Source organism: Lynx canadensis, chromosome X, assembly GCF_007474595.2.
Source record: "Lynx canadensis isolate LIC74 chromosome X, mLynCan4.pri.v2, whole genome shotgun sequence".
NCBI classification, from domain to species: Eukaryota; Metazoa; Chordata; class Mammalia; order Carnivora; family Felidae; genus Lynx; species Lynx canadensis.
In genome coordinates, this window is record NC_044321.2 from 40599505 (window position 1) to 40622415 (window position 22911).

General features: G+C 45.8%; 1 protein-coding gene across 1 annotated transcript; it reads left to right on the top strand.

The window, feature by feature from the left end:
* Positions 1–9851: 9851 nt before the first annotated feature.
* Positions 9852–22273, top strand: RGN (regucalcin). The gene is made up of 7 exons (XM_030306235.1): positions 9852–9932; positions 10226–10405; positions 12558–12740; positions 16293–16508; positions 19574–19705; positions 20076–20230; positions 21900–22273. Exons 2-7 carry the CDS (start codon positions 10237–10239, stop codon positions 21948–21950), a joined length of 906 nt encoding a protein of 301 aa, XP_030162095.1. The 5' UTR covers positions 9852–9932; positions 10226–10236; the 3' UTR covers positions 21951–22273.
* The last annotated feature ends 638 nt before the right edge of the window (positions 22274–22911 follow it).

Genomic DNA, 22911 nt, shown 5'->3' on the forward strand with positions numbered 1-22911 from the left:
CGCTTCACCGACGGAGCGACCCAGGAGCCCCAAACATAATTTTTGTTCTTATTTTCTAGAATGGCACTGTGCTTATCCATAAGTTCAGGAAAAGTGCAGACTAGTAATGGAATTGGAAAGCCCAAATTGTCAAAGCTCTCAGAAACCCCTTGAATGTCCATGGCCTAACAAAGAGCATACCTTGTTTCACTGAGTGTTTTACAAATTGAAGGTCAGTGGCAACCCCCCCCCCCCATCGTGCAAGTCTATCAGCGCTATTTTTCCAACAGCATTTGCTCACTGCATGTCTCTGTGTCCCATTTTGGTAATTCTCATACTATATCAAATTCGTTCATTCCTATTTGTTATAGTCATCTGGAATCAGTGATTATGACTCACTGAAAGCTCAGATGATAATTAGCATTTGTTAGAAATAAAGCACTTTTTTTATTTTTTATTTTTTTAAATTTACATCCAAATTAGTTGGCATATAGTGCAACACTGATTTCGGGAGTAGATTCCTTAGTGCCCCTTACCCATTTAGCCCATCCCCCCTCCCACACCCCTCCCGTAACCCTCAGTTTGTTCTCCATATTTATGAGTCTCTTCTGTTTTGTCCCCCTCCTTGTTTTTATATTATTTTTGCTTCCCTTCCCGTATGTTCATCTGTTTTGTCTCTTAAAGTCCTCATATGAGTGAAGTCATATGATTTTTGTCTTTCTCTGACTAATTTCACTTAACATAATACCTTCCAGTTCCATCCACGTAGTTGCAAATGGCAAGATTTCATTCTTTTGATTGCCGAGTAATACTCTATTGTATACATATACCACATCTCCTTTTTTTTTGTTTTAATTTACATCCAAATTAGTTAGCATATAGTGCAACAATGATTTCAGGAGTAGATTCCTTAATGACCCTTACCCATTTAGCCCATCCCCCCCTCCCACAACCCTTCCAGCAACCCTCAGTTTATTCTCCATATTTATGAGTCTCTCCTGTTTTCTACCACATCTTCTTTATCCTATAACTATAAACATGGGGGTGCATGTGTCCCTTTGAAACAGCATCCCTGTATCCCTTGGATAAATGCCTAGTAGTGCAATTGCTGGGTCGTAGGGTAATTCTATTTTTAGTTTTTTGAGGAACCTCCATACTGTTTTCCAGCATGGCTGCACCAGCTTGCATTCCCACCAATAATGCAAAAGAGATCCTCTTTCTCTGCATCCTCGCCAACATCCGTTGTTGCCTGAGTTGGTCATGTGAGCCATTCTGACAGGTGGGAGGTGATATCTCGATGTGGTTTTGATTTCTTTTTCCCTGATGATGAGTGACGTTGAGCATTTTTTCATGTGTCGGCCATCTGGATGTCTTCTTTGGAGAAGTGACTATTCATGTCTTTTGCCCATTTCTTCACTGGATTATTTGTTTTTTGCATGTTGAGTTTGATAAGTTCTTTATAGATTTTGGATACTAACCCTTTATCTGATATGTCCTTTGCAAATATCTTCTCCCATTCCGTCAGTTGCCTTTTAGCTTTGCTGATTGTTTCCTTCACTGTGCAGAAGCTTTTTATTTTGATGAGGAACAACAACAACAACAACAACAAAAAAAAAACAGTAGAACACATTAATGAAACCAAAAGCTGGTTCTTTGAAAGAATTAACAAAATTGATAAACCACTAGCCAGTTTGATCAAAAAGAAAAAGGCAAGGACCCAGATAAATAAAATCAAGAATGAAAGAGGAGAGATCACAACCAACACAGCAGAAATAAAAACAATACTAAGAGAATATTATGAGCAATTATATGCCAATAAAATGGGCAATCTGGAAGAAATGGACAAATCCCTAGAAACATATACACTACCAAAACTGAAACAGGAAGAAAGAGAAAACTTGAACAGACCCATAACCAGTAAAGAAATCGAATTAGTAATCAAAAATCTGCCAAAAAACAAGAGTCCAGGGCCAGATGGCTTTCCAGGGGAATTCTACCAAACATTTAAGAAAGAGTTAACAATTATTCTTTTGAAGCTGTTCCAAAAAATAAAAATGGAAGGAAAACTTCCAAACTCTTTCTATGAAGCCAGCATTACCTTGATTCCAAAACCAGATAGAGACCCCACTAAAAAGGAGAACTATAGACCAATTTCCCTAATGTACATGGATGCAAAAATCCTCAACAAGATATTAGCCAACTGGCTCCAACAATACATTAAAAAAATTATTCACCATGACCAAGCAGGATTTATACCTGGGACACAGGGCTGGTTCAATATCTGCAAAACAATTAATGTGATTCATCACATCAGTAAAAGAAAGGACAAGAACCATATGATCCTCTCAATAGATGCAGAGAAAGCATTTGGCAAAATACAGCATCCTTTCTTGATAAAAACCCTCAAGAAAGTAGGGATAGAAGGAGCATACCTCGGGATCATAAAAGCCATATATGAACGACCCAATGCTAATATCATCCTCAATGGGGAAAAACTGAGAGCTTTCCCCCTAAGGTCAGGAACAAGACAGGGATGTCCACTCTCGCCGCTGTTATTCAATATAGTATTGGAAGTCTTAGCCTCAGCAATCAGACAACACAAAGAAATAAAAGGCATCCACATCAGCCAGGAGGAGGTCAAACTTTCACTCTTCGCAGATGACATGATACTCTATATGGAAAACCCAAAAGATTCCACCAAAAAACTGCTAGAATTGATTCATGAATTCAGCAAAGTTGCAGGATATAAAATCAATGCACAGAAATCGGTTGCATTCCTATACACCAACAACGAAGCGACAGAAAGAGAAATCAAGGAATCGATCCCATTTACAATTGCACCAAAAACCATAAAATACCTAGGAATAAATCTAACCAAAGAGGTGAAAAATCTATACACTGAAAACTATAGAAAGCTTATGAAAGAAATTGAAGAAGACACAAAAAAAGTGGAAAAAGTTTCCATGCTCCTGGATACGAAGAACAAATATTGTTAAAATGTCAATACTACCCAAAGCAATCTACATATTCAACGCAATCCCTATCAAAGTAACACCAGCATTCTTCACAGAGCCAGAACAAATAATCCTAAAATTTGTATGGAACCAGAAAAGACCCCGAATAGCCAAAGCGATCTTGAAAAAGAGAACCGAAGCAGGAGGCATCACCATCCCAGACTTCAAGCTATACTACAAAGCTGTAATCATCAAGACAGTATGGAACTGGCACAAGAACAGACACTCAGATCAATGGAACAGAATAGAGAACCCAGAAATGGACCCACACACGTATGGCCAACTAATCTTTGACAAAGCAGGAAAGAATATCCAATGGAATCAAGACAGTCTCTTCAGCACATAATGCTGGGAAAACTGGACAGCGACATGTAGAAGAATGAACCTGGACCACTTTCTTACACCATACATAAAAATAGACTCAAAATGGATGAAAGACCTAAATGTAAGACAGGAAGCCATCAAAATCCTCGAGGAGAAAACAGGCAACAACCTCTTTGATCTTGGCCGCAGCAACTTCTTACTCAACACGTCTCCGGAGGCAAGAGAAACAAAAGCAAAAATGAACTACTGGGACCTCAGCAATAAAGCACTTTTAAATTAAGGCATGTACATTTAAAAAAAACATTTATTCTTCATTTTTGAGACAGGGACAGAGTGCGAATGGGGGAGGAACAGAGAGAGAGGGAGACACAGAATCTGAAGCAGGCTCCAGGCGCCGAGCCTGATGCGGGCTTGACCCCATGATGTACATTTTTTTAGACACAATACTATTGCACACTTAATAGACTACAGTATAATTTTTTTAATGTTTATTTTTTTTAATGTTTATTTTTGAAAGAGAGAGAGAGAGCACGAGCAGGGGAAGGGCAGAGAGAGAGGGAGACACAGAGTCCAAGGCAGGCTCCAGGCTCTGAGCTGTCAGGACAGAGCCCAAAGCAGGGCTTGACCCCACGAACCGTGAGATCATGACCCGAGCTGAAGTCGGTGCTCAACCGACTGAGCCACCCACGCGCCCCAATAGACTACAGTAACAAATGAGCTTTTATACGCATTGGGAAACCAAAAAGAAAAAAATTTCATTTGACTCACTTTATTGAGAAATTCACTTTGTTGCGGTGGTCTGGAACCGAACCCGCAAAATTTCCGAAGTATGCCTGTATTGCCATTTCCCTTGATGGCAACGAGGTGGGTCCCCTCTAAGATCCACAAGTTATTTCCTAGAGAGTTAATAAGGGGTTGACCCCTGCGTTTCAAAAGAACTTCCAATCCTCGGCTCTAGCCGATTACAAGCTGATGTGACTAATTACCCCAAAGGACTCACATACCTCCTCCAGCTTTATCACCGGCAGGTCCAAGCTGCGTTTTCAAAACACCCCCCTGCCCAACCTCTGCAAGATCTCAAACCTGAAAGTCTGGTTTTCTGAAAACTGCCCGGGAGCCTCAGTGGAAAAGACCTTATCAAGCACTCTTAGCAACTGACATGGCAATAAAGTTCATGTTTCTCAACTCAAAAGCTACACATCACTTTATCCTGACTACTGGATGACCATCCCACTGGGACACTAGACAGGATTCTTAGGAACCTTCCAGAAACCACGGACCACAGAAGGGGACCGCTTCTGCCCAAGGTTAATTTTCTGATTCTTTAGCAGCCTTTTTCTTCCTGTTGTTGTGCTTGACACTCCCCAGTAATCAACTGAAAGGCTTCTCAGTAGGGTCCGCCTTATCTTCATCCTGTGACTTTTGACCCTCTGTGATCTTCTCCCACTTAAGAAAAAAAAAAAACAAACCTGGGTTCTCTCAGTCCACAGCTACTGCTCTCAATTTAACTGCTGACAAAAAATTTAATCATTCTTCCTTTATTTTTGTTAAATTTATGTATTTGTTTTGAGAGAGAGAGAATGCACACGCAGGGAAGGGGCAGAGAGAGAGAGAGGGAGAGAGAGAGAATCTCAGGCAGGCTCTGCAAGGCCAGCTCGGAGCCCAATGAGGGGCTCGAACTCACAAACCATGAGATCGTGACCTGAGCCAAAACTCAGGCGCCCTTAATCATCCTTCCTTTAAATGTACCTCTAGGGGCGCCTGGGTGGCTCAGTCAGTTAAGCAGCAGGCTCCGGGTCAGGTCATGATCTTACCGTTCACGAGTTTGAGCCCCTCATCAGGCTCTGTGCTGACAGCTCGGAGCCGGGAGACTGCTTTGGATTCTGTGTCTCCCTCTCCCTCTGCCCCTGCCCTGCTCATGCTCTGTCTCTGTCTCTCTCTCAAAATAAAATAAAAGATCCGAGACTTAACCTGAGAGTTCATGAGGTAGCAGGAGAGCCAGACAAAGCAACAGTTCTCAGTCGATGTGGCGACATAATTTGCGTCCAGATGCTAGGAAGGATACAGCACACTTTCGTAGTATTGCCAACAAGGCATAACCTGAATTAACCATGAGGAAAACTCAAAGAATCCCAAATTAAGGGACATTCTACGTTTCGAACTCCAAAAATGTCAATGTCATGAAACAAAGGCCGAGGAGCCCTTCCAGATTAAAGGGGAAGAAACCCAGCTAAATCCAACGCTTTACTCTGGATTCGATTTGGGAATGGAATGACTTTTTTTTTTCTTCTTTTATTAGAAAGGACATTAGTGGGACATGAAATTCAGGTAGATAATATTGTATCGATGCTAACTGCCTGATCTTGATTAACTGTGCTGTGCTGTGGTTATATAAGAGAATGACCTTTTATTTTCAGGACATGTATTCCAAAGTATTTAGAGGTAACAGAACATCATGTCTGCAACTCACTCTCAAACTGGTCGAGAAAAAAATATATATATATTTGCATTTATATGTAAATGAGACAGAGGAAAATAAAGCAAATGTGGTGGACTGTTAACATTTGAGGAATCTAGGGGCGCCTGGGTGGCTCAGTTGGTTAAGCGTCCAACTCTTGATTTTGGCGCAAGTCATGATCTCGTGGTTTGTGGGTTTGAGCCCCGCGAGGGTCTCCACGCTGACAGCGTAGAGCCTGCTTGGGATTCTGTCTCTTTCTCTCTCTGCCCCTCCCTCGCTTGCTCTCTGTATCTTTCTCAATATAAATACAAATAAACTTAGAAAAAAAACATTTGAGGGGCACCTGGTGGCTCAGTCAGTTAAGTGTCTGACTCGTGATTTCACCTCAGGTCATGATCTCACGGTTTGTGAGTTTGAGCCCCATGTCGGGCCCTGCGATGACAGTGTGGAGCCTGCTCAGGATTCTCTCTCTCTCTCTCTCTCTCTCTCTCTGGCCCTCCCCTGCTCTCCCTCTCTCCAGAATAAATAAATAAATAAAACATTTGAGGAATCTAGGTATAGGGTAATCGTGAATCTTTTGTACCATTTTTGTGACTCTTCCGTAAGGGTGACATTTTTTCAAAATAAAGTTGACATCCTGCCTACCAAAAAAAGTGCTGTGTCATCACTCTAGCGGGCCCTGGGGGGGGGGGGCGGGGGGCGGGGTGAAGGTGAATAAGATTGCATCCCTGCCCTACAGGACTCGGGATCTAGTGGGTCATTTTGGCTGCAGATCCAAAGGGGTGAGGCTAGCGCTCCAGGGAAGTGACAGCAATGTGGGCAAGAAATGGGGAAGCTTGAATGAACTACGGAAGTGCCAGCAGAGCCAGAAGGGCATTAAAAGGACAATTTTTATGATCTGGTGACTAACTGGACTTGAGGGAGGGAACAAGAAGAGAAGGGCTTCTTACACAGTCTATTGCTTATAGACCATGGTCCCATTCCCAGGTTTGTGGAGAATAATGTGATTGGTTTGGGACAGCTCCGTGGGGGCAGTCGAGTAGAGAGCCTCTGAACTACCAGCCTGCGGTTTGGGGGGAGAGGTCAGGGTGAGATACAGTTTGGGGTGTCGTCAGCATCAGGGAGGTGGAAGAAGCCATGTGATAGGGAGAGGACACAATAGAACCCCAGAGAAGCATCTGGAGACCGCGGTCCCGTTCTTGGCCCCACCCAAGGAAGTGTCCTTCAAGTGTTGTTTTTTTTTTTTTAATGTTTTTATTTTTGAGAGAGAGAGACACACACACACACAGAGTGCAAGCAGGGGAGGGGCAGAGAGAGAGGGAGACACAGAATGGGAAGCAGGCTCCGGGTTCTGAGCTGTCAGCACAGAGCCCAATGTGGGGCTCGAACCCACGAGCCATGAGATCATGACCTGAACGGAAGCCAGACGCTTAACCGACTGAGCCACCCAGGCGCCCCAGGTTCTTATTTTTCTACTGATGGTTTGGCCTATTTGCCAGAACTCTCCCAGCTTAATGTGTGACTGGGAGTCTCCCCACTTTGTAGACTTGTGTTTTCCCATCTTTAAATGGGGGCACGGGAGAGCGGTTGACTTAAGTAACCTCCCCGGGATGAAGGGGAAATAATTGAGGCCGGAAGTGCCAGTTACTCTAAGTTACTAACCTTAAACTTTGAGCAGCGATTCCTCCAACCATCTCCTGCCCGTCTAGAGCCATGTGCCTTTCCATCTTGGTTTCTGGCCCTTCAACTGGAACTCCAACAGTGATTGTGACTTGAGTGTGCTAAGGGGTTTTAGGGCAGTGCAGATGGCAAGGAATATGACACCGGATTGAGAGAGATCAATAATGAGGTAGCACTGGCCGCCTGGGTGGCTCACCTCGGCTCAGCCCATGATCTCCTGGCTCATGAGTTCGAGCCCCGCATCCGGCGCACTGCTGTTAGCGCAGAGCCCGCCTCGGATCCTCTACCCTCCTCTGTCTCTCTGCCGCTCCCCCGCTCAGCTCATTCTCTCTCTCTCAAAAATAAAAATAAACATTTAAAAACAAATAATGAGGCAGCACCGACCTCGCATCCAACACATACAATAAAACACACAAATCTCAAGCGTAACCACCCCGATGACTTTTGACAGTTCGTATTTCTGTGCAACGCAAACGTTCATCTGGATACACGTCCATCACCCCAGAAAATTCCTTTCACCCCTTCACAGTTAATATCCGGCTCCCATCCCCCCAGCGGCAACACCGTTCTGTTTACCTCCCTCCCTGCCTGAATTTTGTGGTGTGTGTTGTTTTTTGTTTTTTTTTTGTGTTTTTGTGTTTTTTTTTTTTTTTTTTCACTGTTTTAAACTTGGAGGTTCTTTAGAGAAACTGCGAAGAGTGTGGAGCTGAACCGTACTTAGGATCGATAGGATCTTTAAATCCAATCAAACAAAGCCTTTCCGCTTCCCCCACCAAAAACGCTTCGCAAGAGTTGGCCTCCAGCCACCAGGCTTTCTTCTCCGCTAGGAAAAGGGTGGATTTGTTTAACCGCTTTGTTCTTTCCTTTTTTCACCTGTTTGTGTTTAACCGGACCCTCGACCGCAATCTCTGCTAGGCGTTTTAACCATTTTTCTTGTTTAAGTAAGAGATAAACTCGAGCTCTCCGTCCAAACTCCGAGGCTTAGGTCCCGCGGGCTCCAAGCCTGTGCCCCGCCCCCTCCCCCCTGTCCGGGGTGGCTTCGTAGGATTCTTCCAGGAGCCCCGGAGGAGGGGCCCAGCGTTGGGGGTTGCGAGTCCCCACCCCCCACCTGCCGAGCCGCCGCGTCCCCCGCCCGGCCCTCCCGGCTGGGCTGCCTGACCTTTGAGCCGCCTGCAGGTCGCCAGCCTGGTGAGTGCCGGGGTCGGGCCGGCCTCCCCGCCCCCCCACTCTCCGGGGGAGGAAAGGTCTGGCGACCGCCTAGCGAAAGCCCCTAGGCCCGCTCTTCCGACCGGGGCCTGCCGGCCGGAGACCGACTGCCCCCTGCTCGCCCCGGGGACCCCGCGCCCTGCACGCCCCCGCTCGGCCGGCCCGTGCACCGGGCGGCCTCGACCTGCAGCTTCCCCAGGGCCTCGCGGTCGCCCGAGGCTGCAGCGGCGCCACCGGGTCGCGCGGAAGCCCCTCACCCGCACAGGTACCGCAGGTGCAGCGGGGGCACCCGCCGCCGCGTGCCCGCTCCCTCCTGCCGGGCCGCGGGTGCCCGAAAACCCCGGGCGGGAAAAGGACGTTTGCCGGCGCGCCTGGCTTGCACGCCGGGAGCGCGGGGTTAGAAGTCGCTGTGGCAAAAGTCCCGCGTCTGATCTTGGGCCTTATCTCAGACTGATAGCAGGAAGGCCTTTGGAGCCCGTGCCAAATTTTAACAGCCGGCGCGGATTCCGAATGCTACGACGCTGGCAGTCAGCATTTAAAGCCTATTTGAGCCGTGTCTCTTATAAAAAAAAAAAAAAAAAAAAAAAAAAAAAAAAGCAATGTATCGAAGGAAATTTAATTAAAACAAAGATTCTTTTCCCTTTCCCCGTGTCACTCATTTGCCCCATCCGTGGGTGGGACCCCTCACTTCAAAGCAGAAAGATGTCAGGGAGAAAGTTGCCTGTTTTTCCTCACCCACGGGGTTACTTAGGTAATGTTGTTGGTTTATTTGTTTCTTTTCTGATCGTTTTTCTTTGTCTTCTCCCCGTTCGCTGGTCACGCTCTGGCCTAAAGTCCCAGCATGAAATGTTCCTGCCTGCGGAGTTCAGACTCCTTGCCAAACTGGCACCGTGCCTTGCTAGGCGGCCAGAAACAGCTGAGAGGCTGTCCCACGGGGGTGCCCAGACCGTGCCCTTTTCTGCACCCCTTCCATCGCGTGCAGTTGAAAAGGGGTGTCCGTTCTCATTCAGTTCACGGAGGAACGTATTTCGAAAAGTGCAGTTCAGAAAAAGGCAGAGCAGGAAGGTTCTGGCCTTTGAGCGGTCAGAGAAGGGAATCCGCACCATCCGCGCAGGGGGAGGGCGGCGGGAGCTGGTGTGCTGCCGGCGGGGGAGGGGCCACCAATGAAGGAGCTGCCCGCCCCCGCCCCACCTTGGGGGCTAGGGCGCAGGCATAAAGGGCAGCGTTACCCGGTCCGAGCGGCCAGCTCTCCGAGGGTCATTGGCACCGAGGTATGGATGTTGGGGTGTTGTGATTTTTCCTCCTCTCTTTTCAAAAGATAGCTTGAAAATAGGCACTGGGAAGTAAGTCAGTTGAAGATGTCTCATGCTGGACTGTCAGCTCTGTCTTCATTTTCCTATGCGTGTCTTCCTGCCACATGGCGTTATTTTGTTCTGATGAAGGGAAAAGTGGCTTTCCTGTTCTGGTAAAAACCCAGTCTGTACTTACCAGCGCCTCAGGCCAGGTGTTTTGCTGAAGTTGCCCGACGCGGTTACATTTTATCTTATCTCTGTTAACCTTCCAGAGATCTCTCGCATGATCATGTCTTCCGTTAAGATTGAGTGTGTTTTGCCGGAGAACTGCCGGTGCGGCGAATCTCCCGTGTGGGAGGAGGCGTCCAACTCTCTGCTCTTCGTCGATATTCCGGCAAAAAAGGTTTGCCGGTGGGATTCGCTCAGCAAGGGAGTGCAGCAAGTGACCGTGGGTAAGGATGAAGACGGGGCTCTCCCTGGGACCTGCCCGGATGGCTGTCTTTTCCCTGGGGAGTGGCTGTCACCTGATGTGTCATTCCCCAGGGACCTTCCTGGTAAAGGGTACTAGATATGCTTTAACACTTTTGGATTGTCCTGCTCTCTGTATCCCCTGTGTCCTCCCACTTTGACCCAGGAGAAACTTCTGGATGGTCAATACTTTCCTCTTCCTCTGTGGGGGAGACGGCAGCATTTCCCCATCTTGTTTTGCTCAGGGGGCGCACAGTAGGGTCTTTCCAAACATCCTTGGGTAACAGCTTTAAAAGTTGCAGACCCCGTTTGTGGCACAGCAAAGGCTGTCTTATCCTGGGTCAGGCCAAGCCCTCAATCCGCGAAAAGAAATAACAGGCATATCCCTTTGAACATAAAAAGAAGGGCTTTCAGACTTACAAAGCATCAACCAGGCCTATCCGGTCATGGTAACAAAATAAGATTCAGGACGAAATTCAAGGGCATTTGGATGAGATTGTTTATGGCCACGTGATTCCCAGTGGAGGGGTTTCTCATTCTCTGGCTTGAAGGGTGTGGGCTTGGTTAGAGATAAGGAAGTTGCTTATTTTGTGTTAATGAGAAGAGATACCAGGAATTCCTGTGACCTCGGACGGCTCATCCCAGAATTGGTGACCTCAGACTTTTTTTTTTTTTAATGAGTGGGAACAGCTTCTTTTTTTAAATTTTTTAAATTTATTTTGAGAGAGAGAGAGAGAGCAGGAGAGAGGCAGAGAGAGAAGGGAGCATGACCTGAGCCGAAACCAAGAGTCAGACGCTCAACCTACTGAGCCCCCCAGGCGCCCCAAGAGGGAACAGCTTTTTAACTCACCCAGGCCTATCAGTTCGGCTGGAGGCAAAGTGACTGTGACCAGCGGTCAGAGTGGGGAGAGGGACCTGTTGCCTTCCCCAGTCTCTCTTTGCCAGCCTGCACACATTAGGGATATATCCCCACCTCCAATCTGCAAACTACCCCCCACAAACCATAGAAAAGGCTTATGATGTCAGTAGTCACTTAGGAAGTCTCAGGCCACAGGTCAGGATCCATGATGAGAATGTGACCTTCCCAATAGTGTCCCGCACATTCTCCGGGCCCCTCGATGGCTGGAATCAACTTCTGAACAGGGCTTTTAGCTAAGACCTGCTCCCGGAGCACCTGGCGCCTTGTGCTTGTTGAAGAGGTGCTCAGAAAATGTTTTCAAAATAAATTCCGGTCAGTTGGTTTCCTGTGATTGCTCACCATGGTAATCAATCTCTCCACTTCAGAGGAAGAAGTCTCCTTATACGCGGAAAAATATTAAACCCAGGAAACCTAACATTTAAAAAGTACAAAATGTAGGGGCGCCTGGGTGGCTCAGTCGGTTAAGCGTCCGACACTTGATCTCAGCTCAGGTCTTGATCACAGAGTCGTCAGTTCAAGCTCGGCACTGGTTGTGAAGCCTACTTAAAAGAAAGAAGAGAGGGGCACCTCAGTCGGTTAAGCGTCAGACTTTGGCTTAGGTCATGATTTCGCGGTTCGTGAGTTCAAGCCCCACATCAGGCTCTGTGTTGACAGAGCAGAGCCTGGAGCCTGCTTCGGATTCTGTGTGTCTCTCTCTCTCTCTCAAAAATAATATGAAAAAAAAGAAAAAAGAGAGACAAGCCCTGTTTCGGAGGGAGAGTGAGATGTCGCAAAGCCTAGTTACCAGAACCAAACGCAGTTTGTAGCTCTGGGTATCCTGGAGACCAGGTGAATCGAGCATCACTTGCTCTGTGACAGCTACTCTGGTGTCCCCTTGTCTCCCCACCCCAGTTAGGGACCCCCTCCTTCGAACTTGATGTGACACCCGCCCCAGTGTATGGTGGCTGTCGCGGTGTGACTTCCCTGCTTCTCCCACTAGACTGGAAGCTTCCAGAAGAGTTGGGTTTCATTCCCCTTTCTAGCCCTGCTGCCCAGAACACTGCTGAATGAATATACTCGGTTAGGTAGTCTGCACCCTTCAACTGAAGGGAGAGGGCACTCCCATTGTCAAAAGAGCTGGAATCCCCTCGGGGATGTCTGGTGGCGCGATGCCTGCGGTGGGCCGCTGGGCCGCTGGCCCACGTGTCGAGTCCTGAATGCTGCTTTTGCTTCTGCAGATGCCCCCGTCAGCTCTGTGGCCCTTCGCCAGTCAGGAGGCTACGTCGCCACCATTGGAACAAAGTTCTGTGCTTTGAACTGGGAAGATCAGTCGGTGGCTGTCCTGGCCACAGTAGATAAAGATAAGAAAAACAATCGATTCAATGATGGGAAGGTGGATCCCGCTGGGAGATACTTTGCTGGTATGGTTTATCTCTAGCACCTGTTGACTGAGCCTTGGCGATAAGCAAGACTTAGAGTTGTACTGGTAATGGGTCTTGGGGTCTTTTATCATTACTTGAGTAGCCTTTGACTGAAAACAAAATCCCGTAAGAAAGGCTTCATAAATATCCCTTTCAATTTCTGTCTCCAGCAGAGACTAAAGCGTGCATGGTACTTTTGTAGTTTAAATGAGTTTTAAAATAGGGGTTTTGTGGGGTGCCTGGGTGGCTCAGTCAGTTAACCGACTTCATCCGACTTTGGCTCAGGTCATGATCTCGTGGTTCGCGGGTTCGAGCCCCGCATCAGGCTCTGTGCTGACAGCTCAGAGCCTGGAGCCTGCTTCGTGGATTCTGTCTCCCTCTCTCTCTGCCCCCCACCCCCGCCCCTGCCCCTGCTCATACTCTGTCTCTCTCTCTCAAAAATAAATTTAAAAACATTAAAAATTTTTTTAGACAAATAAATAAATAAAAAGTTTTGGGGCCCCTGAGTGGCTTAGTCGGTTAAGTGTCCGACTTCAGCTCAGGTCGTGATCTCACGGTTCATGGGTTCGAGCTCTGCATTGGGCTCTGTGCTGACAGCTCAGAGCCTGGAGCCTGCTTCGGTTTCTGTGTCTCCCTCTCTCTCTTCCCCTCCCCCGCTCATGCTCTCTCTGTGTCTCAAAAATAAATAAACATTAAACAAAACATTAAAAAATTACATTGGTACAATTTCATCTGATGTACTATCTATATTCCAGTTTGGCCATTAACCAAATAATGTCCTTTATAGCATTTTTTCCCCTCTGGCACAGGATCTAGTCTATGATTATGTATTGCATTTACTTGACATGTCTCTTTAATCTTCTTTAGTTGGGAACAGTACATAGCCTTTCTTGTTTTTTATGACACTGCCATGTTTGAAGAATATAGTCCCATCCAATTCCCCTTGTTTTTTAAATTTATTATTCTTGTTATTCTTATTATTAATGTTTTATTCGTTTTTTTTAAAGAAAGAGAGCATGAGCAGGGGAGGGGCAGAGAGAGAGAGAGAGAGAGAGAGAGAGAGAGAGAGAGAATCTTAAGCAGGCTCCACACTCAGCTCAGAGCCCGATGCAGGCTCAATCCCATGCCCCCGGGATCATGCCCTGAGCCAAAATCAAGAGTCAGGCGCTTAACCAACTGAGCCACCCGGGTGCCCCAATTCTGTGGCACTTTGTGAGACAAAATAAAGATGTCATCAGGGTCGCCTAATATTTTGATCAATATTTGCAAGGTGTAGATTTTCCTATCCTTTCACTTAGTCACTATCTGTATCATTATATCTGAAGTGAGTTTCTTATACCTAGCAGATAGTTGGATTTTTTTAAAAATCATCTTGAAAATATTTTAATTGATGTGTTTAGGTTATTTACATTTACTGTAATTACTAATATGTTTTGAGTTAGATCTACCGTTTTGTTAGTTGCTTTCTCTTCCTTCCCTCTGTATTTTTTTGTTCCTCCGTTTCCCCTTTCCTGCCTGCTTTTGGGTTGTGTGAACATTGTTTTAGAATTCAATTTTAATTTATTTGTGGTGATCTTTTACTCTATCTCTCTGTATAGTTTTTAAGGGCTTCTGAAGAGATTGCAAAATATACAGTTAACTTTTTGCAGTCTAGAACCAATATTTGGCCACTTCAATTGATCTTCACTTATTTATGCTATAGTTGTCTTTTTTTTTAATGTTTACTTATTTTGAGAGAGAGAGAGAGCACGCACACAAGAAGGGCAGAGAGAGAGGGAAAGAGACAATTCCAAGCAGGCTCCTTGCTGTCAGTGCAGAGCCCCAGTCAGGGCTTGATCTCATGAACCATGCGATCAGGACGTGAGCCAAAATCAAGAGTCGGACACTTAACTGACTGAGCCACCCAGGCGCCCCTGTGCCCCTGTGTTGTCTTTATATATGTACATGCAAGCCCCATCGGAACATGTGATTTTTGGGGCGCCTGGGGCGGCTCAGTCGGTTGGGCATCCGACTTCAGCTCAGGGAATGATCTCAAAGTTCATGGTTTCAAGCCCCGCATCAGACTCTGGGCTGACAGCTCAGAGCTTGGAACCTGCTTCGAATTCTGTGGCTCCCTCTCTCTCTCTGCCCCTCCCCTGCTCACACTCTATGTCTCCCTCTCTCTCTCTCTCTCTCTGTCTCTCAAAAATAAATAAACGTTAAAAAAAAAACTAAAAAAATAATCCTACGGCAAATCTTGACACATTCGTCTTAGTAAGCAACCTGTGTGTTTAGGTTCAGAGCATTTACCAGAAAAGCTGTGACCTGCTGTCTGTGAGGTGCTCCTAGGATCTGGTCCCCATGTGGGCCACTCAGCGCCGGTCTGAGACTCAGGAGTTCTAACCACAGCTTCATTCCCAGTCTTTGGTATGCTAATTAGAACCAGATTCGTGCACATACAAGTTGAAGATGAGCCCGGAGATCATAAACAGCTTTATGGGATGCCAATTTCTGAGCAACATCCCTCTTCACTATTTCTGGGTGCCTTCCATTTTCCTGGCTCTCTCCTTGTCACTCCTCCAGCCAGAAACCACCCTGTCTCTAGGACGGTGCTGTCTCTGGGGACCAAGCAGCAGGAGGGAGGGAGAGAGAGAGAACGTAAACACAGCAGTGTTTGGCTCTGCCTTTTTGGAGCTACACCTTCACCAAATGGAGAGGAATGTCCCCTTCCCTGAGTCGTGGTTCCTGCAGTTTCTGTTGCTGGCCACCGTCTGCCGTTGCTACCCTTGCCGCGGAACTAACGGAACGGAGAAAGGCATGGAAAATACCCAGTCTCTGAGCCTCCGGAGTTTCCTTTTCTGCTCCCTGGGCCAGATTCAGAGGGTTCCTCTTGGATCCCGGTCTTCACCACAGCGCTCACGTCCAAGTTCCAGGCCGTGTTGAGTTCAAGCTGGGACATACTGGAAAATAAAACAGAGCACTCCCCACCAGTTAGGTGGCATTGCACATTCTGGTGTTCTTCCCCGGAGCTGCCTGATATGTACTTTTCAGAGTTCCCAAATAGCTACATAGTTACAGACGTTATAGTTGTGCTCAGGCCAAGAGAATGGGGTTGGCGAACATGTACTCCTTCTTGTCTGGAAGAACTATCCGTAACCTGTTGGTATAAGTTTAATTTGCATTATAAGCAAGGTAGGTGTCGTTTATTTAAAATTTTTTAATGTTTATTTTTGAGAGAGAGGGAGAGAGAGAGAGAGGGTGCAAGTGGGGGAGGGGCAGAGAGAGGAGGACAGAGGATCCGAAGCAGGCTCTGCCCGGACAGCACAGAGCCCGACACGGGGCTCGAACTCACAAACCATTGAGATCTTGACCTGAGCCGAAGTCGGATGCTCAACTGACGGGGCCGCCCAGGCACCCCAGTAGTTGTCATTTTTGGAAACAGGGGACCCAGGTTGGGATTGTATGATCATTTCCTTGATTTGATGATGGGCAGGGAACCCTGGGATAAGAGGTGGTGCAGGGCACGGGGCAAGATGCTGTGGAGCTAACCTCGGTGCTTTTTGGGCTTTGTAGGCACCATGGCCGAGGAAACGGCCCCAGCAGTTCTGGAGCGGCACCAGGGCTCCCTGTACTCGCTCTTTCCTGACCACCACGTGGAAAAGTACTTTGACCAGGTGGACATCTCCAATGGTTTGGATTGGTCCCTGGACCACAAAATCTTCTATTACATTGACAGCCTGTCCTACTCCGTGGATGCCTTTGACTACGACCTGCAGACAGGAAAGATCTGTATGTACTTTCTCATTATTCTTTTTAATACTGCTGGTGAGTTTTTTTTTCCCCCTCTGTATGTAGCCAGTAAGCTGCCTCTTCCTCAACTCGTCTGAAAAGGTCCTTATTTGGGAGGGGCGCCTGGGTGGCTCAGTCAGTTGAGCATCCGACTCTTGATCTCGGCTCGGGTCACGATCTCACGGTTTGTGAGTTCGAGCCCTGAGTCAGGCTCTGTCCTGACAGCGCAGAGCCTGCTTGAAATTCTCTCTCCTTCTCTTTCTGCCCCTCCCCTACTCATGCTCTCTCTAAATAAATAAGTAAGTAAGCTTAGAAAAAAAGGTCCTCACTTGTCAAATAAGGGACTGTCTGGTGGTTACTACGCCAGTATAGTCACAATTACACAGACTTGACTATTTTTTCCAGTGAAGCCATGGCCCTCAACACAACTAATGGTGGCCGCCGTTGCAATAATATGAATAGATCCTTAATTCCCTTTCTTGCCACCATCTCTAGAAAGAGGCTCACCTTGAAATGGATCCTATTCTACCAGGATGTGCCTATAGGGAAGCAATACACAGGACAATGAGCTAAAGGAACAGAAAGTTAAGGTTTGGGGTTGAAATCTCTCACTTGCGCTTTAGTTAACCATAGGAAGCTACTCAGAGACAGATGAATAATCTTCCAAAATAGAGAAGTTTACACAGTAGTTGCAGATTGTTCAATTCCGTCAATGGGTTCTACATGAGCCGTAGTTGGAAGCTGGGAGGGAAGGAGTTCTTGAGAAAAATCTAGAAGGGAGTGCTTGAAACTGTTTTGTGAAAGGTGCCAAACCACAAGAGCCAAACCCATAATGAAAACGACATGAAAAAAATCACAAGACTCTCGTATAATTTAACCAGAGGCAAACTATTTCAGTACTGATGTTTTTGCTCTGAAATATAAAGTGCTCTGTTTTATGACTGTTTTTACCCATTTTACTTACGCATTTTTTAATTTTTTTATTAAAAAAATTTTTTTTTTTTTAATTTTTTTTTTTCAACGTTTATTTATTTTTGGGATAGAGAGAGACAGAGCATGAACGGGCGAGGGGCAGAGAGAGAGAGGGAGACACAGAATCAGAAACAGGCTCCAGGCTCTGAGCCATCAGCCCAGAGCCCGACGCGGGGCTCGAACTCACGGACCGCGAGATCGTGACCTGGCTGAAGTCGGACGCTTAACCGACTGCGCCACCCAGGCGCCCCTAAAAAAATTTTTTTAATGCTTATTTTTTGAGAGAGAGAGAGAGAGAGAGAGTGAAACAGAGTGCGAGCATGGGAGGGGGAGAGAGAGAGGGAGACACAGAATCGGAAGCAGGCTCCAGGCTCTGAGCTGTCAGCACAGAGCCCGACGTGGGGCTCGAACTCACAAACCGCGAGATCATGACCTGAGCCGAAGTCGGATGCTTAACCGACTGAGCCACCCAGGCGCCCCTACTTACACATGTTTTTTTTTTTTTAACTTTTTTCTTCCATTATAACCCAGTGCAGTTATTAGAATGACCTGGATTTCGTAGTTTAAAGTTCCTCTGGAGTTTCATGGTTTTTTTGTATACTGTGATTTCCCCTTTAATGCCAGCTAGTTAGTTGGCTTCAGAATACCTTTCCTTTCAGGAACAAGCTTTTTTTATGTTTTTGAATGTTTCTGTATTTTTGAGAGAGAGAGAGAGAGAGTGTCTGAGCGTGAGTAGGGAAGGGGCAGGGAAAGACGGAGACAGAATCTGAAGCAGGCTCTGTGCTGACAGCAGAGAGCCCGAGGTGGACCTCAACTCAAGAACCCCGTGAGATCATGACCTGAGCCGAAGTTGGATGTTTAACCAACCGAGCCACCCAGGCGCCCCAGGAACAAGCTCTTCAGTGTTTAGTTTTGATAAGATGATTTTGGAGCATTTGGCAGAAACAGAACTGGTACATCTTACTAGTTTTTGCACGTGAACTGTTCACATGGTACCATTATTTTTATAACCATAAACTGAAATGTATCAGGTCTAACCATAGACTGAAATGTATCTAAGATGTGCCAGAGCTTCAGTTCGGGCCAGCCTCAAAGAGAACTATTGGTATTTTATTAAGAATTCTACTTTTTGGAGCACCTGGGTGGCTCAGACAGTTGAGCGTCCAACTTCGGCTCAGGTCATGATCTCATGGCTCGTGAGTTTGAGCCCCGCATGGGGCTTTCTGCTGTCGGCGTGGAGCCCCCTTCGGATCCTCTGTCCCCCTCTCTTTCTCTGCCCCTCCCGTACTTGCAATCTCTCTCTCAAAAATAAATAAACATTAAAAATTTTCTACTTTTTTTCTCTCCTCCTCTGAAAGCTTAGACAGATAGGTCTGTACCCAAACCAAAGAGAGTATGATCATCCCCAAATCATGTGGTAAAAATCCTTTGTTGAGGAGTGCCCACTTACATTTCTGGACATTTTTTTTTATTATTTATTTAATTTTTAAAGTTTATTTATTTTGAGAGAGACAGAGCATGAGTTGGGGAAGGAGAGAGGGAGAGGGAGAATCTCAAGCAAGCTCTGGGCAGCCAGCACAGACCCAGACACGGGGCTTGAACTCACGAAACCACGAGATCATGACCTGATCCGAAACCAGGAGTCAGATGCTTAACCAACTGAGCCACCCAGGCACCCCTGGACGTTTTTGTTTTAAAGTTATGAACTCTTGGGCACCTGGGTGGCTCGGTCGGTTGAGCCTCTGACTTCAGCTCAGGTCATGATCTCGTGGCTCATGGGTTTGAGCCCTGCATCGGGCTCTGTGCTGATGGCTCAGAGCCTGGAGCCTGGTTCGGATTCTGTGTCTCCCTCTCTCTCTGCTCCTCCCCCAGTCATGCTGTCTCTCTCTCCTTCAAAAAGAAATAAACATTAAAAAAATAATAATAAAAAATAAAGTTATGAGCTCTTCTGAATCATCTCACATGCCAGACCCTGACTAAGCAAACGTGATCAGGATTTACAGTCAGCTTGAGCATCACTGTCTGATGCTCAGTATTGAGCGGCCTGTTGTTTCGGTGTACACATGTGTGTATTTGTTTGTTTTTAACTACAGCCAACCGCAGAAGTGTGTATAAGCTGGAGAAAGAGGAACAAATTCCGGATGGAATGTGTATTGATGCTGAGGGGAAGCTCTGGGTGGCCTGTTACAATGGAGGAAGAGTGATTCGTTTAGATCCTGAGACAGGTAAAAATAAAAAATAAAAAAAATCCCTGCCCTATCTAGAAAAAAACAGACACTAGCAACGGGAGAAACTACATTACTGACAAAGTTATACAGAGATATATTCAAAGGTCTCGGTAGGGTGATTTTGGAAATAAAGGCCAAACATATAGCCCCGAATTTACAGTCAGTCTTCCTTTCCTGCGGAGGTAAGTCTTTTGGGCCAACACAAATCATCAGGGAAGGTTAAGTCAAATACATGGCTGATATCTGACCTCCACTTTTTGACTCCTCTTTTTGGAATATCCCTAATCCTCTGCAAGGAGTCCAGAAAGGCTGTGCAGGTTGGAGATTTGCTGGAGCTAGACTTTCAATAAAATATTTGCTCCTCTAGGGAAAAGACTCCAAACTGTGAAGTTGCCTGTTGATAAAACAACATCATGCTGCTTTGGAGGGAAGGACTACTCTGAAATGTACGTGACATGTGCCCGGGATGGAATGGACGCGGAGAAGCTTCTGCAGCAGCCTCAGGCTGGTGGGATCTTCAAGGTGATCTGGCTCTTTCTTTTATCTTGAGGGTGAGATTGGGGAGATCTTTGGCTAAGTAACTGAGCCATTAGTGCCTTTTCATACTTGTAAACATCATGCTAGACTTTTAAAAACATTTTATTCAGGGGCGCCTGGCTCAGTCGGTTGAGCATCTGACCTCGGCTCAGGTCATGATCTCGAGGTTCATGAGTTTGAGCCCCGCGTTGGGCTTTCTGGCATCAGCATGGAGCCGGCTTTGGATCCTCTGTTTCTCTCCCTTTCTCTCTCTCTGCCCCTCCCCTGTTGCACTCTCTCTCTCTCAAAAATAAATCAACATTTAAGAAATAGCCTAAAAATTTTTTTATTTAGATTTTCTAGACTATAAGCCCAGGACGATGTGTTCAGCCTACTTTGTGGTGTACTTCAAAATATTTTGGGGCTTCAGTAGTGCTTGTTGAAATTCTATAAATTGGTAGAATGGGCTTGGAAAACCAGTGTTTGAAACATGTTTATAAGATCAATTGAGGGGAGGCTGCGTGGCTCAGTCAGTTAAGCGTCTGACTTCAGCTCAGGTCATGATCCCACAGTTCGCGAGTTCAAGCCCCACTTTGGGTTCTGTGCTGTGACAGTTAAGAGCCTGGAGCCTGCTTTGTATTCTGTCTCCCTCTTTTTTCTGCCCCTTCCCCGCTCATTTTCTCTCTCTCTCTCTCTCTCTCTCTCTCTCTCTCTCTCTCTTTCAAAAATAAATATACATTAAAAATTTTTTTAAAAAGATCAGGTGATTGTTTTGATGTCACAAAAATATCTTTGGGTTTCTTAACTTCTTTTTTGCAACAAAACAAACACTGGTAAAAGTCATAGACCTCTCAAGCTGAAAAGAAATAAGAAGATGGTAGAAATAAAATCAGGTATTTTTAAATTTTATTTTAGAGAGAGAGAAAGACCTGTTTCCGATTCTGTGTCTCCCTCTCTCTCTGTCCCTCCCCCGTTCGTGCTCTGTCTCTCTCTGTCCCAAAAATAAATAAACGTTGAAAAAAAAAATTAAAAAAAAAAATAAGGGGCGCCTGGGTGGCGCAGTCGGTTAAGCGTCCGACTTCAGCCAGGTCACGATCTCGCGGTCCGTGAGTTCGAGCCCCGCGTCAGGCTCTGGGCGGATGGCTCAGAGCCTGGAGCCTGTTTCCGATTCTGTGTCTCCCTCTCTCTCTGTCCTTCCCCCGTTCGTGCTCTGTCTCTCTCTGTCCCAAAAATAAATAAACGTTGAAAAAAAAATTTTTTTTAGAGAGAGAGAAAGACCACGCACAAGCGGGTGAGAGGAGCAAACGGAGAGAGAGAGAGAGAGAGCAAGAGAGAGAGAATCTTAAGCAGGTTCCATGCTCAGCACAGAGCTCGACTCTGAGCTCGATCCCACAACCCCGGGGTCATGACCTGAGCCAAAATCAACAGTTGGACGCTCAACCAACTGAGGCACCCAGGTGCTCCAAATTCAGGTTTAAATACAAGTTAATTGTAGATGGTTGCCAGTTGGATTGTTATCAATGGACCACCTAATCAAGTAATTCCTTTTTACGATAGGAAATAAAACAAGGATGATTGGTGGCTAAATAATAGTATTATGAATCACAAAACTGCTTTTAAAGAATACTTGGGAGTTATCTTTTAGCAAAGTTTCTCTCCTTTCTTTTTTTAACAGATAACTGGCCTGGGAGTCAAAGGAATTCCTCCCTATCCCTACGCAGGATGAAGACACAGAAAATTCTAGAGCTGAAATTTCAATGTAGTTACCAAAAAAAATAAATGATGTGATTAACAGGGCTAACTTTTTATTTACAATTTTTTTAAGGTAGAGCATTTTAGTAAGGGGTGACAGGTAGTTTTGATAACACTACAAGGCCTTCTGAAAAGGTATTATAGAAATGTAGAGAATTGCTCAACTGTAAATTAACCTCTTGATTCTTTGCAAATAGCTAGAAGCGGAGTGGGGAGGGACCCTATCTGTTCTGTATTCCTTACTTATTATACCTAAAGCTTCAAAAAATTAATAAATACTGGCCTGGTAATGACTTATTATGATTATATTCCTTTTTATTTTTATCATAATTTTATAAAATATACTGCAATGCTAACCTACCCTCATATTATTCTTCCTATATGCTATTTTTTACAAGCTAAAATATTCCTGGAGGTTAAGAATTAAACACTCTAGCAAAATCCATGCTTCCAACAGCCACCTAATAAATGTAAAAGTACTATATGACTTTATAGAAAGAATACTTTTATAATTTTTAATGTGTATTTATTTATTTTAATTTTTTTAATGTTTATTTTTGAGAGAGGGACAGAATGTGAGTGAGGTAGGAGCAGAGGGAGAGAGAGACACAGAATCTGAAACAGGCTTCGGGCTCTGAGCTGTCAGCACAGAGCCCGATGCGGGCCTTGAACTTGCAAACCATTGGATCATGACCTGAGCTGAAGTTGGACACTTAATCGACTGAGCCACCCAGGTGCCCCTAGAAAGAATACGTTTAAAAAAAAAAAAAAGCTTTATTGAGGGCGCCTGGATGGCTCAGTCGGTTGGACATCTGACTTTGACTCAGGTCGTGATCTCATGGTTCGTGAGTTCAAGCCCCACATCAGGCTCCATGCTGACAGCTCAGAGCCTGGATCCTACTTTGGATTCTGTGTCTTCCTTTCTCTCTGTTCCT

What these genes read in the sequence shown, in the direction of transcription:
- RGN (XM_030306235.1), top strand. Translation starts at nt 10,237, where the DNA reads ATGATCATGTCTTCCGTTAAGATTGAGTGTGTTTTGCCGGAGAACTGC. An exon ending in CGCTGGGAGATACTTTGCTG is followed by an intron (nt 12,741 to 16,292) that starts GTATGGTTTATC and finishes TGGGCTTTGTAG; the next exon opens with GCACCATGGCCGAGGAAACG. An exon ending in TCGTTTAGATCCTGAGACAG is followed by an intron (nt 19,706 to 20,075) that starts GTAAAAATAAAA and finishes TTGCTCCTCTAG; the next exon opens with GGAAAAGACTCCAAACTGTG.